This window comes from Pavona decussata, unplaced genomic scaffold, assembly GCF_977016875.1.
Source record: "Pavona decussata unplaced genomic scaffold, jaPavDecu1.1 SCAFFOLD_391, whole genome shotgun sequence".
In the NCBI taxonomy this organism is placed as follows: domain Eukaryota; kingdom Metazoa; phylum Cnidaria; class Anthozoa; order Scleractinia; family Agariciidae; genus Pavona; species Pavona decussata.
This window is the reverse complement of record NW_028145763.1, coordinates 695,277-712,128: the sequence shown is the minus strand read 5'-3', so window position 1 is coordinate 712,128 and position 16,852 is coordinate 695,277. Positions and strand designations below refer to the sequence as shown.

Genomic DNA, 16,852 nt, shown 5'->3' with positions numbered 1-16,852 from the left:
TATCGTAGAAAAAAATGAGATAAGCAAGAAATCATCGAAATGATTCGGTTTTCATTATAGATAATTTTACACCCAAGCCTTTACTCAACATGGAAAAAAGATTTTCCTAGTTTAATTACGCACATCATATAGGAGCTGATCTTTGCTTATTTTACAAGAATTAAAATATTTATTCGTTCTAGACTATTCATTTTAAAATCACGTTCAAACTAATTCATCGTAAGCTGAAAATTTAAACAATTATATGTACTTTTAGAAAAAGGATATTTTGGGAAAGCCCTTAATGCTCTCCCTTCCCGTCAGTCGAATTCTAGTAATTAGTTGTTATTTTGGATTTACTGTTTCGTTGCCATTAAGGAAGATTTCTATTTCAAAAAAAGCTCCATTAGTTTTAAGCCCTAAGTCTATATAATGTAAATGTACTTTTCCTTTGACTTCTATTGTGATGAAAAGACAAAAAAAGACAGCGAAGCGAAATAATAGGAAGTCTTGTTCACAATAGAATCTGTTTGTTTTTTATTTCCATTGCTGGCTGCCTAAAGCAATAATTCCCACGGAGTTTCTGCATGAAACCATATGATCTTTTTATTCCTAAACACAAGACCCCAAAAGACTGATTCCGATAAAGTTGTTGCTCGTAAATTTAAGCTTTTCATGTTTTTAATCAGTAGAGATTTCTCCAGCTATGATATTCTCATCGCTAATTGTATTGGAAATGTCGTCTTCGTAGTTCTCCTCTCGCAGCAGATGTTTCTCTTTCTTTGGCCTTTTGTGTGCAATTTCCTCGCTCAATATAAAAAAATAGAGCCACAACAGGAAAATAAGACAGAAAATTAAGTTATGGTTTGACCAAAGCTTCTGGTACAAACATGATTTTTGAGATTGTCCCCATGGCCTCTTCCGTCTTGTAAATCCTAAATTTTCCATTCAACTGGGTGCCAATCTATCTTCACCTTCGACACTTGTTTTCCCGCCATTTTGACACGTTGATTGTTTTGTTTTGTTTTACCGCCAGCTGAGGCACAACAAAGCCAACGCTAATTAACAAACATATTGGCAAGTTCTTTTCGAAGTCAACCCTTGCTAAATGGTCATCTTTCTGAAACTACCGAGTTGTTTAATTTTCCTTGAAAAATGCTCTTGTTGAAAAATTGAACGAGAAGGGAGTTTTGGTCGTCCTAAAGCGCGCTGTTTTGGCGAAGATGTTGTATACATAATTATATTTCACTCAAGATTCGATCCAAGGTTAAATTGTGTTTTCAAGAGGCGCTTACCTTGCAAATGAATGGCACCGTATGGTCCTATTTTTCAATCTATCATTATAATTGTTGAAGTTTACACAGTCTTGTGTACATTTGTTCAAAACATGGAGCGATCTTTCTTCGATGGTCGCCTATATTGTGCCTAATGATAATTGGCTTGAATTTCTTGTCTTCCCCAAGCATATTGTGCTTATAAATACAGTACTATCGCATCTTGTGCTGCCGCAAGTGCCTCAGATTCGCCTTGATGACTGAATGTTTAGTATTGTCAAAGAATAATATTCTTTTGCTGGCTTGCAAGCTTGTGGCCCATTATTCAAAGCCAGTAATATTACAACTATCGAAAAAAAAATTTTATGACCTGAGAAAGAGTGAGGAAAAAAAGGTGCCATTTTCCGTTTTTTTTTTCCAGGATGATAATTGGAATATCCAACAAATATGATTAATGAATTATCTTGGCTTAAATCTTGTCTTCTCCGCAAAAAAAAAAGTATAGAGGGATATTTTGTCTGCGACCCGAAATACATTTTTGGTTGCATGTTTTTATTTTTCAGCAATTTTTACTAATAACAGGCCCGTTTGTTATTGATTTTCTATTACGAATATATTTATGCACCAAAAGGCAAATCGTTCTTGGAGGACGTGTTACATAAATCTACAACATTTTGAAATGTCAAGATTATTCTCCGAAGTACACTAGATTGAGATATCGTTACGCACATTATAGTTCCGAATCTAACACGTAGGTTTCTTCATGGACCACGCACAATAAAAAATTAGCTCCTAACAGGGTGTCAAAGCAGTTCCGTGCATTCTGCCTCCGTGTTGCTAAGAGAAAAGATTTAATTTTAATTTTCAATTGCAGCATTTTCTTTTTCCGTCACGTTGGCGAAGACATAATGGAGCCGCTCGCACCTGTTTTTGGCTCATAGCTTTCGATTATTTTCTCCGTTGAAAAATACACGTTTGCAAAATACAGAGCGATCAGTGGACTATTTTTTCCTCTCTTTGTGTTTTAACCCAAACGTTGATCGGATTTAATGAAAAGATAATGATGGTTTTACAAGCTAAAATCGTACGAATTTGACAAAAAAGAAATACATTCATAAAGGCGTCGGGTAGAATTTGTTGAAGCCGTAAATTGAATTTGCCGGAAACTAGGCCGGAACAATACTTGACTAGAAATCTGACTCCGAGTAAAAGAGATTGCGGGCTGTATTCTTTACCGCGCCACCAGAAAGGCGCCACTACGAAACATCAACACTACAATTAAGTTACGTTTCTACGCAAATGATGCGGGGTTACGAAAAATTCTCCCGCCAAGGCAACGAAAGATACGAAGCAAGGATGGTGCGAAAACTGTAATTTCAGTAATTCTGACAACGACCTCTTTTTGTGAAGAGTTCATCCGTAACAAATTCGTGTTTGACTTTGTGTTTCCATTTTGATTGCTTTAGTCTTCATGCTTGTGTTTGGCGTAATTATTTGATCGTAATCTGCGCTCAATCGTCGGCAAAAAATATTTAAATTCCTCGGCCGAAAATCAAGTGAATTTTTTTTTTCGTTCAGGAAACTTATTGAATTCTTCACAGCGTCATTGTCTCGTTACGATTCCTGTGATTTGTTTACGTGCAAAGCCAGTGTTGTGCCAATTTCTTTTCCGTACGCACTTCTAGAAGTTTTGTTCTCCAGTTAAGACGTACGGATCGGAAATGCTATAAGCGTGAGAGTAGCTTAGGGCAGGTCAATCCGGATTAAGATTTACGCATCATTAGGGACAGGAAATTAGAGCGCATCTTCCAAGTAGGAGGTCTGGGCACTAGGTTTTGGTAAATGAGGTGCTTGACAAGTGAATGTGACAGGTAATTAATATATGAATTAGTTGGGTTGGCTACGACAATAGCTTCGAATCGTAGCCAGACGATCAAAAGATATGTTTGACAACGCTGAATGGGTTTTTAAATCCCCAAGTTGAACAAGAAAAACAAAAGCTATTATCTCATGTTGTGTTGGCCGCAAATGTTTTCAATGCCGACTTTGTTCTGCTATTCAAAAGAAAATTTCCCGAGTAAATATTTTTCATTCCAAGTTGTGTCAATATCATGACCTCTCCAGTTTTCAACATCCCTGCTCGTCTGGGATTGCGGACTTGGTCGAGGGTTCTTTTCACCGAAGCGAGAGGCGCTATCGACCTCAACGCCATCCGCCCGGTCGATGACCGACCAACGAGGCGGAGCTTCAAACCCGAACGTGTTAAATCTCGTTTGCTTCTTTTCACAAATTTCTGCTAATTATATCGAAGTGTTCAAGTTTCAATGAGATCCAGCCCCAAATCTACCCTTTTGTTTTGATTCAAATTTGCTTGTTGTTACGTCGCCAAGCATTGAAAATTGAACAATGCCATCACATTGGGCCCTCAGTGGACACGGTTGTTGACGGCGCATAAACACGGTGCTATTTCAAAGGCGAGCTCTCTTAACTGACGAGCCTTGCCCGAATAAATTCTGTTTGCGAAATTTATCTTGCAAAAATTATCTCACCTATACCGAGACAAATATCCACGCGCTTGACTCGAGGCAAATGCTTGCAGATATTGCTTTACTGATTTCCACGTGTGCAGGTAAACTTTGAACACAAAAGTCAGCTGTCATTCTGAATAACCGCTCGGAGGTTGTTGCTTGCGGCGGGTTAGAATTCGTGATCTTTTAGTCTCTTTTCTGACTCCTCGCTCCTAGATTGCAATCACAGGTTTCTGCGTTCCGTTCTCTAGGTTTCAAAACGAGTGTACTATAATTCATCTGCGGTTAGTTTCTTGTCTTCCACCTGCGTTTATCACTGTTTCTAATCTAAAAAAACGCGCAAAGTTTGACAAGTGTTGAAAGGTGGGCGTCCAATAGCGATTTTAGCATTCACAACTGGGCACCAATTTGTAAAATTGGTGGTTTACCCTCCGGCCAATAACCTGCCGGACAATGACAGCCGGGATCACGTGGTTTGGCACGAGCTGGCTGCACCAATAACATGATTCCCTCAAAGAGATCGGAATTTTGAAGTATTCGGTTCGTCAGCTGGCAGAGTCGCTTACTTAGTAATCCCATTTTGGTTGATATCACCGAGTGTGTCTTGTGAAGTTCCTCTGGGATGAGCGATCAGGATCTACAGCGTACGTACTTAACTCGATGTGATTCCCTGTTCGTCAAAATAAACTTTACCTCAGCGCCGTGGCTCTCTTGGACGCTCAGAAGTATTTCCTGTCACGCTTAAACCAAGGAGCTCTTAAGTTTTGTTTTGTGTTTCTGTTGCAGAGAAGCGTCGAATATCCATGTGTGTCGGTTGCGGCTCTCAGATTCAAGATCAGTACATCCTCCGTGTTGCTCCCGACCTCGAATGGCATGCAGGCTGCCTCAAATGCGCCGATTGCCATACTTATCTAGACGAGACTTGTACGTGTTTTGTGCGAGACGGAAAGACCTACTGCAAGCGTGATTACGTTAGGTAAGAAGCCCAGTCTACTGCTGAGAAATCAGGATGCTAGCGCAGCCCGGCCGAGCGATCAAAGATCACTGATGATCAAAACACATCCAATTTGTCCGTCTGTCGAAGCGATCAACAACTGCATGATCCTGTGTTACTCGTAGGATTACTCCTGCTTATTACAAATACTGACAGCATATTATTCCGGCGAAGGAATCAATGTTGTTAATTAGGAAGACAGAGCAGTTGTTTGATGGTTATGACGGCATTGTCTTCGCAAAGCCATCGCGTAAAGCTACTCGCAAGTTCGCTGCCCTGATTTCTCCCGCTGCGTATGATCGAATCCAGTCATTGCAGATTGCGATGTGTTCAATGGATTTTCAGGGAAGCTAATTAGAAGGAAATTCACACGGTTACGCGGTGGCTGGAGTTCAGGAAATTTAGTTCACACAAGTTATAGCCTGACTCCGCCTCTTTCTTATTGTGGGCAAGCGAGGCGGGAAAGTTTGCCAACTCGACAAGCAGGAGGTTATGAGTACAATTTAGATTTGTGGTTTTCCATATAGCTTTCGCTTTCGATCGCAATTCTGCAAACCTTAGAGCCTTGGGGCGCGAGAAAATCTGCACAATTAAGCTAGATAGCGCCCGGGGACATTGTAAAATTTACATTGACGGATGACTTCTCGGGTTCGACCAAGATAGAAACAGATATATTTGCGAAAGTCGTTCTTGCAAAGCGCGTTGCAATTGTTTGCCTTCCGGTTATTGATGGATATTTTTCTCTCCTTCCTCAGGTTATTTGGGACAAAGTGTGCCAAATGTTCCCGGTCGGTGACGAAAAATGATTTCGTGATGAGAGCTAAGAGCCAAATCTACCACATAGACTGCTTTCGCTGCATCGCTTGCAGCAGACAGCTCGTTCCAGGAGACGAGTTTGCGCTTCGAGAGGACGGATTATTTTGTAAAGAGGACAACGAAATTGTGGAGAAGGCTACTGCTACAGCCCAAGCGGCTCACGCTAGGGGAACGCAACGGTCCTCGTCTCAATCATCGGGTGAGTTGGTTTGTTTCCACTCATATCTTTCTGTTTCGATGCGGTAGGTCTTGTCAGTAAACGTATCAGAAACTAATCAAATTGGGGTTGATAACACTATTAGCAAGTCGGATTGACTCCGAGGATATCATGCTCTGATTTTTAACTGCCCGAATTTACGAGAGACTATTTGTTAGTTGCTAAATCTGAGTTGGTGATTCAGTTTTATTACACCTTATTTGTAAGCCACTCACGTAGCTGGGCAACTTGGCTTACTTTTGGCGTCCATCGCGTCGTGTCACGGATCAATCTAACGGAGATACGTTGCGAGAATAATATAGCTTGCTAGTAGCTTAATTCAAAAATTGAAATGTTTGTTGGTAATATCTTCGCTTCTCAATTATAAGGTTCAACATGGATAAGTACTTCTGGATCACTTCTGACATGTATTTCCGATCGCAGAGCTACCGTGATACAAATTGCTTGATTCGAACGCAGCACTATACTCTTGTATCACGTCTCGATCGGCTAGAAGTTAAAAACTAACTGGAAGAGTTAAGCTGCTACAATTCTGCCTCGACCGAGGTTAGCTTTTTTTCCACTTTCTGCAAAGTACAAGCATTTCCGCAGGAAAATACAAAATCTTAAACTTGAGGATGTTTAAACGAACATCGGTGTTATAGTACCGCTTTCTTCGTTCGACAGATATTCCATTTATAGACTTCGCAGCCCTATATTATCACTCTCGAAGTCTTTGCCTCGAATATTACTGTTTCGACCCTCGAAATATTAGGTTCGATAGCGAGTGAAGTATCACAAGTGTGAGGCTAAATTTAAGATGACAAAAATAATGCCTTTGCAGCCCACTCCAACGGCCAGACCGAAGGATCGCCGACACGGCGCGTTAAAGCGTCAGAGAAAACGACTAGGGTACGGACCGTGCTCAATGAAAAGCAACTACATACGCTTCGAACGTGCTACGCGGCGAACCCGCGGCCAGATGCCATGATGAAAGAACAGCTTGTCGAGATGACAGGACTGAGTCCTCGAGTGATACGTGTGTGGTTCCAAAATAAGCGCTGCAAGGACAAGAAGAAGTCGATGATGTTGAACAAAACGTCCTCGCACCACCAGCACCAGGGACCGGGCTCGGATGACGGGCAGGTAAAATTACATTGAATTATTCTAGCGACTAATCTTTTTTCCCATTCGCGACGACTGCGCTAGCGATTGTTCAAGTTTACTACATTTTTCTAGCGCTATCATTTTGTACTTAGCTGTCACGACAAAAGACGGACGGAAGCTAGAATATTTGCTCACAGGTGGCTAATAGGCAAGTGAACGCAATGCTTTCTTTGCCGTCCGTTTTTGTTCTCTATAAAATTGCGCTTCGCTCGTGACCCTGAATTTTTTTTTCTTTTCATGAACGCTGTGTAAGAAGCCTTCTTGTTAACGTAATTGGAAGAATTAGCCAGAAGGTGTTAATTTTGGATTGTTAGGTTTCACAGCTGGTATGACAAGTCTTGGAGGTTCTAGACCTTCATGCGCGTTGGTGAACTTCCTCGTTCGGGACTAGCGACCTCTCATACGAGCTCGAGTTTACTAACTTTCTAAACAATCTCGATTCTGAAGAAAAACCCACCTTTTAAGCCATACAAACCCTTTGAATATAAATGCAAAAGAGTGCGGCCTATTATAAAATTTTTCATCCTTGTTGATGAAGTTCGTCGATGGTTTCCCATCTGCTGTTGTTATTACCAAATATATACACAGTTGCATGTATTGTGGCAACTGTAGTTGTTCAGAAGTTAGCGACTCGTGTGTGTATTTGTGTTCACGACTCGGCTAATCTGTTATACCGTGTTCTTTATACGGCATTTAGCCAAAAAATGTAATTACCATTTGTCGCAGTGGGAAACCGATCTGTATACGTTTTACAAAGCCAGACATTGCTTCATCGAAGTCATAATAATTGACGCAAGTTTACATGCCCCCCGTTTAATCTCACGCAATGTGTCTTGTAGAGTCCAACCGGCAGCTCGCCGAACGCTCTGCCCAGCCGTACATTACCACCTTCAGCTATTTCGGGTGTTCAGGTTTTTGCTTCAAGTCTTACTCCGCCTTCGCTTAGACCGCCATCTGATGTTCCGATGGGCGATATTCCGAACTACCAACCTTGGAAGGCCCTGAACGAATTCGCCATGCACAACGACATGGACCAAGGCCCGTTCCAACAACTGGTAAGCGTCTAAACTAAGGAAGGTTATCGCAAGGAGGACACACTTCTTTTGTGCTTCTGGATCGCTTTTTTTATGCTAAGTTAGTAACTTTGTTCCACCCGCGCCGCTTCGAGCCGCATCTTGAACGCTTTAAATGACCCAATTATACGGCTTCAAGTCACTCACTATAAGCGCAAGTTAAGCGTTTAACCGGAATCGCTATGAGCAAAAGGAAAACCCTTGTTTCAAAATAAACCAACGGACGGATTGTTCACCCTAAGGGGATCATTAAACGAATAAGCCAAGCGTGTATCCATCGAGGCAGTCTTGTGTTTTTTTGTGTATTTGACACGATAATTGCTGTACTTCTGAATAGATGGCCTGCCTATTTTGCATAACTCAATTCACATGTCCCTCAAACGAGTACCGTGTACAAATTGACTTCTTCAGAAGCTGTTCCAACCCGCTTTATTCGCTACGCCACAAGTTATTTTAGACTATCTTAATTCCGAGCCTGTTCTCACAACCGCGGGATTTAAGTAGCAGCTTTTCATATGGTATTCCATTTGCCATTGTTTCTCATCGGAACGAAAACTTTTTGCTTAGGGGCTTTGCTAAAAATACCGATCAGTAACTCGATTTCTGAAAAATGCAGAACAGTTTTTTTATTGATCTAGTTTCATGTTGGTAGCCCAGCGTATGCCGTTCGTGTGTTTTGAAGAACGGAGTTATAGGAAAGTGAAATTTGCTAGTATTGTATTTCTTTGTGCGCTGTACTAATTGCCCGACACCTTTGACAACAAAGCTTTCTCAGAGTAAAGGAAAAACCAACTGCTTGAATTATTTTTCTTGTTGCCAGAAAAAAAGCCCCCAAAATAGGTTTGCAAATGTCACAAACACACTAAATTTTTTTTAACCTTGCTGCGCTGATTTCCAAATTACAAAGTTATTTGAAATGAGTTCCTAACCGCAATGAAGGAGCCACTGCGAGCGCATTGTTATTTATAAGCAAAGCGAACACCTTTTTTAAAGAAGAAAAATAAGACAACTCATACAACATGCGTTCCTTCGACTATAGCTAAACTGCGTTGTGAAGCAGTTTCAGACAATTTTACTCCTATGCTTTAATCCTTTTGCTATCCGTTTTCGCCGGTACCGCTACTATTTTGTGTGTGGTCGTTCTCGTTTAGTCTCTCGTTCACCATATTATAATATTGGTTTTCGAAGTCGTGCAATTTTTCTTTAAACTTTAAACGATCGCATCGTTCGTGAAGTTGGACTCCCCTTTGGCGATGAATTTTCGTGAACCTTACAAAACAGTGAATTGGCAGCCACCCGCTCGGAAACTTAAACATTTAATCAATAACAAAGACGTATTCCTTAACTTTTCCTAACAGCGGGATGTTTGTTGAGTTAATCATGATAAACATCTATCTACCCAGCATGAGGTAAAAGAGTTGATTCAACGAGACAAAGGCCACATGCGTAAAGGAAGCTCTTGTGCCATGCCATGACCACATTTTTCTACACACAAATTGAAGCAAATGCTCTTGCCAAAGCTTCTACCAAAACAGCCCGCGAAACACAAAGAAAATCATATTGTATTCACTGACGCTACTAAACAACACCGGCCGAAAAATAACTCGAACTGATCGGAGAAAGGTTTGCTCGAAAACCTCGAAATTTTTCTCAAAATGTGCCTGCCCTACATGTGTCATTTCAAAAATTCATCGTTTGTTTGTTCCCGTTGTTAGATGGACAGCGCTGCACACGCGTTTAGCGCAAACACTTTCTTTTTCCGTTAGCTAATCTCAATTCTCTATTTCTCTTTCATCTCCGTTGTTAGGTGCAGTTTTCGGAGCAGGCCCCACATATGGTATCGCGTCCGCATGATGGAATCGGAGCAAATTAATTTTCCATCGAATGCAGCAACAAGATCGACAGTATTCCTACACAGATGAAGGCATACGAATATGGACATATGGCCGCGCGCGAAATCGCAAGCCGGAAATCTTAATTTATTTCTTCTATCGAAAGCAAAGCAAGCATTCTGTAAAGTGTAAAGTTCAATTATTGCAAGGGGCGACGCTTCCCTCTGCGCTGACAATGTATATATTTTATGGAATCAGTTTTACGTGTTGAGAGGAGCTCTCAATAAAAAAACGAATACAAAAAGTTATTCTTTGTTTCATTGATTCTTTTGCGTAACCCTCAGTGACCACTAGACCTTTGCCGATGTCTTTTTTTCTTCTTCTTCTTTGAATGTTTCAAAGCATGGCGACAAGGTCATTATAACAAAGGTAATTGGGATCAAGTAATTGTGAGAACGAGGTTTAGTGAATCGGATGATCGTGTATGGACTCGTGTGCTGCGGTGAACTGAGATACGATCAAGCAACTAGTACTCGCGCTCGTTTTCAGAAATGTTTTGAAAAAAAATAATGGCAGGTTTTGTTTTTGGCGGCCAATTATGATGGACGTTTCCTTATTTCTGTGCTGTGACCGCTTTATTGATAGAAAACGAGAACTGAAACAATCTGACGCCCTGAACCGTTTAGAGGGGTTAATTTTAGGGTGCACGTTCACTGGCAGTTTTTGTTCAAAACGTACTGTAATGACAGTTGAAATTTGCTCAGTGTTCGTGCGCCGTATAGGCAATTAAAGTAAAGTATTCAGATGTTCAGAATTGTTTGAAATAAAATTTCTTTTTCAGACACCGTGGAGCCGACAAGACCATAGCTGTCAGCTGTTGTTTTGCAATGCTGACATATTCAACCCCGCCTTGTTTTGCCTCTTGATTCACTCTGTCAATCCTCTTCTGCTCCTTCCTTCCTTCCTCTCTCTGCAGATTCTGCCGATAATCAGATAAATTGCCCACAAATTTTTAAAGCAGAATGATGTATAGGCGTGTAGTAATCTGTATAAGTCGCTATCGTTCAACACCTTGAATCAGAAGAAGGCGGAGTAAGCCGTTTTAAAAGTCGATGTTTATCGCGAGCGCTCGAGGCCACGAGACGTGAACTTTTTAAAAATTCAAACTTTCTTCGTGTTCCTCCGAGATATTGCGAAACTTGCTGATATTGCAGGTGCTTTGAATTTTCGTGTGCTTTGCCCTTCTTGCCTGGGGCTACTGGGAGTTCTTTAAGAATGGAATTTTTTGATAGGTTTTTGTAGCTCAAGTCATTATGCTGCGTATGGCTTCTGACAGCTATTGTATAAATTGTTATTTCATAACATTTGAGATCGGGCCACTCTCCGCGACACATCTTCCTCGTTTTTAATTTTTGCAGCACGTTTGGTCCGCGGTTAACTAATTCTGCCAAAAATTTGGCCACGGATGCAAAGTTTTTGCGGAAATAATCTTTGCGTGAGCCGTTTGTTTTTGCGTGCTTCTAGTGTAGACAAGATTCAACGAGGCACATGACCTGCCGTCTGGGTCCATCAATAATTGCTACTCTTTCAAAATCATTGTTGGACAAAATCCGCCACGTTTTGATCCCAATCTTCAAATACAAAAACAATAAAATTTCACGAAAGGTGACCTGCGGACAGGTAAAATATTACTGAGTAAAAATTGGCCCTGCAGAAATTTGAAATATGTTGTGGTGATTGGGCGGCCCGTATCGGTCTTGTCATCGATGAGGTTGAATTGAAAGATCTGATTATAATTTCATCGCAATTGATATATTGGATGTATTCTTTCGTCAGTTTTACCACAGTTTTGTTTTATTGTGGGAGCAAATTATTAACTAATGGCAGATAAACTTAAGGAAAATAGCCTCAACACGAGCCATTACATGTCTGCACGATTTCCAGAATTTATTAGCGCACGATATTTCCTCGAAAGTTAAAATTTTATCCAATATGCTTGCAGTAAAATTCAACATTTAGAGACATTGAAAAGATCTTCAATAATAAACTACAACCTTTTGCATAAATGTATTATATTTGCTTTGCCAAAGGCTGACATCTGCACAAGTCAAAATTAATTGCACTTCGTGATTAGACCAAGCAGGTATAAATAGCGAAATTCTTGCATGCAATGATTTTACGTTCCCTCGAAACGACACGCAACAAATTCTACTGAATTCAACAGAACTACCGCTTTAATTTGTGGTTCAAATTCGTTAAAAACCCGTTTCATGATTATTTTGAACTCCAGAAAAGTGAACATACCATCAAATTGTGTTTATATGATCGCATATGTTAAAAATTCTACAAGCATAACCACCTCCAGTTAAGACACAATGAACAGTGCCTCGAGAAAAAAAAATCACCAACAGGGTTAAGTATCTAAAAAGCACTACCGTTTTATTCAAAAGAAAAGCAAGAAGGGTAATAAAGTAACTTTTTTATGTCTCACCTGAAGAAAACATCGAGAATTATATTTTTAGCTCGGTGTCGTGCACTAAGAAATGTGAAAATTGTTCGCGTGTTAGAAATGTATCATGCGTGCAGCAAAGCGAGTTACAACATAGAACAACGAGAAATATCGCATGTTATACCATGCAACTGGACTACTTATAATTGAATATATTTTAACAACTGTCATGCACAACTATCTTTTTCTTGCCATAACGTTTTGTCGTATTTGCGAAGAGCCACATTTCGGTGAAATCAGGCACACAATATATTTTCACCTTTAGTCGAGCACTTGAGTGGCAAGCCAAAGAGAGGGCGGGCTTGATTCTTCAAAAAGCTGTTATTACAGACTACCTAGACACAATTGCCCTGAGGCTTTCTATCATAGCTTAATTTCAGAGAGAGTTAAGAGACTGGAATAAGGGAAAACGACTGTGTTACAAACGAGAAGGCGGCATGATTTTTACCCACAGTAATTTATTGAAATCACCTAGCACATGTTTCTGCAAGGCCTTGTTGATATTCTTTATCTCACAAACTTGAACTTCATCAGTACAGACAGATAGTTCCACAAGAATGTTCTCCGATAGCTTGTTTTTGAATGACCACACTTCAGGATTTCATCCACAGACGCAAAATATAGAAAACACCCTGTAAAGCCCAGTAAACAGTAACACATTGTACTTCGTCAACAGCCTTCATATCTTTTGAATGGAAACACTTGAGGATTTCATCTGCATCCACAGGTCAGAAACAGCTTGTTCAGCATAATAAACAGCATCACAGGAAAGTACTGCTCAATATAGCTTCAGTTTAATGATCACACCTGAGAATTTCCCAAGACACCAAAGTTACAACCAGCTTGTCCTGCATAACAAAGCCCCGAAGAGTGAACAGTAATCAACAACCTCATTTGAAGTGATCGTTTGAGAAAGTCATCCGACAGACTTCATGCAATATGAACAACATATTAAAGGACATCAAATTGGGAAAAAGAATCCAAACCTTTCATTTACTATGAATAGCCTCACTTGACTAAATAGATATCATTTTAGTTTTTCGCAGCCTCAGGTAAATCACTTCAACTCAACATCAGTTGGACATTTGGCGTTTTTTTTTTTTTTTTTTTTAGTGGAATGGCATGTAACCTCGCAATTGTTATAGCAATGTATTATATTTTACATAGAGTTTCTTCATTTTACTAGTTCAATTGTTGGGGTCGTGTCGTCACTTTCTGGAATTTTCATTCGGATTTGCTCAGCTGAGCAAGAAATCGGGGAACGAGGTTGGAAATCTACTTCATGAGAACAAATCAATAGGTTTCATGGTGCTCTTATTAATAGATCTAAAAGTTAATTTACGTATTCAAAAATTAGCCTAACGATCAACCTAAATATAGCACGAGGGATTCTAATATTTATCACCTTCTTACAGATACTAAGCCTCTGAAGGGTTAATAAAATTGCTGAAACGAAGCTTTCACGACAATAGAGCACAAGAATAGCACTTATAACGTTAATTTGTTTCTGTAAGTATATTTCTGCAATAGCGTGGCGTAATTCTTATAAACCAATACCGCTAATTCGCGATTCTAAAAGAAAAACCATTAGTTACATTTACCGCAAATGTTTCATTTCAGCTTAGCAGTTAAAGATAATTTATAAGGTAAACGACATTTTTTTCTTGCATGCAGCTATCACCAATACTGACAGAATGGCTGTTGTTGTTTTTGTATATACAGGAGTATTTACACAAATGTGGGTATTTCTAGCTACTTAAATCATTATTTCGTTTAATTGATAGCTTTATGAAGGAAAAATAGATTATACTGCTCGGTTCTGTCGTGATGCACTTCACAGTATGCATAAAATCATATCGTAAAAGTGTGACTCGAGAATTGATCTGGAGGACTCAAAATTTCTAAGTCAGAGTGTGAGTCAGTGCTAGTTATGAAGCGATATTAAAAATGTTACTGCCCTTGTAGGTTACAAATACTTTTGGGGAACCACGACAAAATCTTTTAAGATGTAAAACGGAAATAAAAACAACGCAATGAGCAAAATTAGTTCTTTTTTCTTTGAACTGAGGCTTAATCCCTCTCTTTAATCTGTCAGCTTTTGGCTTCTTTTTCAATAGCCTGGCAGAAAAAAAAATATGCTGGCAACCGCATCGCGCGTAAATGGTTTAAGGCATAAGCTACTTGTGTAGCTGATTTTCAGGCACATGAATTGAATAATTGCTCCTGGCTTAACTTTCATCTTGTTGCAGTCAACGCTGAAATTGATCGCCAAGCTATCATGTCACGCGGATTACATTGAACTTCGCGTCAAGCTGAGATAGCCAACTTCGATAACAGGGAGTCATGTCGCTTATAATTTACTCGCTAAATGATTTAAGTCGCTTATAGTTTATCCTTTTAGCACTCCGGCTTACGCGACAAATAGCCTTTCCGGCCTCCCAACGCGTCAAGAAATAATCTTTCTTTAAGCGTCCACGCTTGTTGTATGCGAACAGACAGGAACGGAACACTTATCATGTCAAATGATCTTCACTGATACCAATCTCGATAAAACCCGTGTTGAACAATGCGCACCTCCACCGACCGACCTTATCCAAACAAAGAATTCCAGTAGGTCGGCTCGGAACACCTTGTCTTTTGGCTTTGTCGGTACCAATTTGGCTTAGGCGATGCGGTTGTTCTGTTTGCAAATGTTTCCCGCCATTGTCAAGGCTTTGTCGGCGAAAGTATCTTCGGAATGGTTAGAGCGCTTTGGGCTGGGTCTGCAAAAACATTCCTTGGGACGAATTTAGACCCGCTGACCTATTAGTTGTTTGCTGAGAAAACACAGCTAAGGACTACATTGTGCTGTTGTAGTGTTGAGTTTCCGATGGCTTGCCTGTTTGCCCAAGTGTTCCTTTGTGTTGCGTGGGAAAAGTCGTTGTAAAAACAAGCCGAGGATGGCGTTATATTTTTAAGTAAACTCCTGTGTGCGGCCAACAGCCACTGTCCGCAGCGCGTGCAAACCGAGTTAACCCTTGTGACCTTTATAATGATCTAAATCATTCTTTGACAATTGGTATCCCACAACATTGCACACACAGCCTTAGAGAGTAAAAAATCTCCTTCGGGAAACATTGTGCAACATTGCAAAACTATAAACTTTGCAGGAATGCACAATGCAAACACAGTTATGTTCCCACATTCTTCGCCTCCCTGCCGCGGTTTTTTTCCCACGTGAAATTCGCTGCTGTCTAAATAGACCAAATCGTTTGCACAACCGGCAAATAATCTAATAACATAATTGCGAGAGGCTAGTGTGCCAGAGAATAGAAAGGAATTCATTAGAACCCTTTCGGCTCTTAGTTTGCGGTCTAGGCGAGTGTCATGATATAACTGTATAAATGTGATGAAACTTATTGGTTAAGATCTTTACAAGGTCACTGCATATCGCATGTATTTACATTTCTATTAGCAAAACAGAAAAGATAATCTAGATAAAACAAAGCTATCATCGTCACCGACCACTGCGGGTGCCAAAGGTTGTCACGGTCTGCATTGGAGAAGTAGATTAAACCTGGCACGCGGGAGGTACACGTGATTCACCCTGACATGTGGTAATTTTAACTTCTGAGGTTGTGAACAATTCCTGAGTTTTACCATTCAAATGAAAGCTAGTTCAGTAGTGAATAGTACTTTGCTGTGGTGCTGTTTATTATGCTGTACAAAGTGGTTCTAACTTTTGAGTCTGTGTGAAATGTTCAAGTGTAATAGTATGTTGAGCCGTACTGTTTATTTTTGCTCTGCATGTGGATGAAATCGTCATGAGTGGCCATTTGAATGATAGCTTTGAGGTATAGAACCGTTAAGATGAAAGCTGAACAATCCTTTCCCGTGATACTGTTTCTTATACTGTACAAGGTGGTTCTAACTTTTAAGTCTGTCGGTTGAAAATTTTCAAAGTGTGCTATTCAAGTCAAAAAAAGCTTCTGGGCTTACTTTCTTGTGATGCTGTTTATTATACTTTACAAAGTGTTTCTAACTTTTAAGCCTGTCTATTGAATGAAAATGTTTAAAGTGTGCAATTCAAATGAAAGCTACTGAGCAGTACTTTCCTGTGGCGCTCAGTTATAATGCTGTATTGACAAGGTGGCTCTACCTTTTGAGCTGCGGTTGAAATTCTAAAGTGTGCTATTCAAATAAAAGCTACTGAGAGTACTTCATTATGGTGCTGTTTTATGTCTGTGGATAAAATCCTCAAGGAGGGGGGTTAATAGGTCTAGGGATCGGCGGATTTGGTGAATATTTTAGCCTGGATTCTGGATTCAGAGCGAAATCTTAACGGATCAAGATCGATCTGCGGATCCTATGATCACAACGGATCGCGGTTTTATCCAGTTTTTGGGCCCGGATTTTGGATTTTGGTTGTTAGGAAGTTCAAGTTTGCTCTTTTTTTCTCGTATCTGCAAGACTTTGTTTCGATACAGACGTTGGTTACATAAATA

At 40.1% G+C, this 16,852-nt stretch overlaps 1 protein-coding gene and 1 long non-coding RNA gene across 10 annotated transcripts in view; one reads left to right on the top strand and one right to left on the bottom strand.

The window, feature by feature from the left end:
* Nucleotides 1–10,167, top strand: part of LOC146451244 (insulin gene enhancer protein ISL-1-like) — a 54,748-nt gene extending 44,581 nt beyond the window's left edge. For 7 of the 9 annotated variants that reach the window (XM_085099311.1, XM_085099312.1, XM_085099313.1 and 4 more), the window contains 5 exons: nt 4,568–4,757; nt 5,531–5,790; nt 6,632–6,933; nt 7,794–8,009; nt 9,835–10,167. In XM_085099311.1, the coding sequence (XP_084955437.1) occupies nt 4,568–4,757; nt 5,531–5,790; nt 6,632–6,933; nt 7,794–8,009; nt 9,835–9,900 (1,034 nt within the window). In that variant the 3' untranslated portion in view covers nt 9,901–10,167. Of the gene's footprint in view, nt 1–4,313; nt 4,426–4,567; nt 4,758–5,530; nt 5,791–6,631; nt 6,934–7,793; nt 8,010–9,830 lie in introns of those variants that run through there. The other 2 variants (XM_085099319.1, XM_085099316.1) reach the window with 2 other exon arrangements.
* Nucleotides 10,168–12,806: 2,639 nt separating this feature from the next.
* On the bottom strand, nt 12,807–16,551 carry LOC146451243 (uncharacterized). The gene is made up of 2 exons (XR_014860058.1): nt 13,355–16,551; nt 12,807–13,216 (listed from the first exon to the last, which is right to left on the bottom strand). It is a non-coding gene; the product is annotated as an uncharacterized LOC146451243 (long non-coding RNA).
* Between the last annotated feature and the right edge of the window lie 301 nt (nt 16,552–16,852).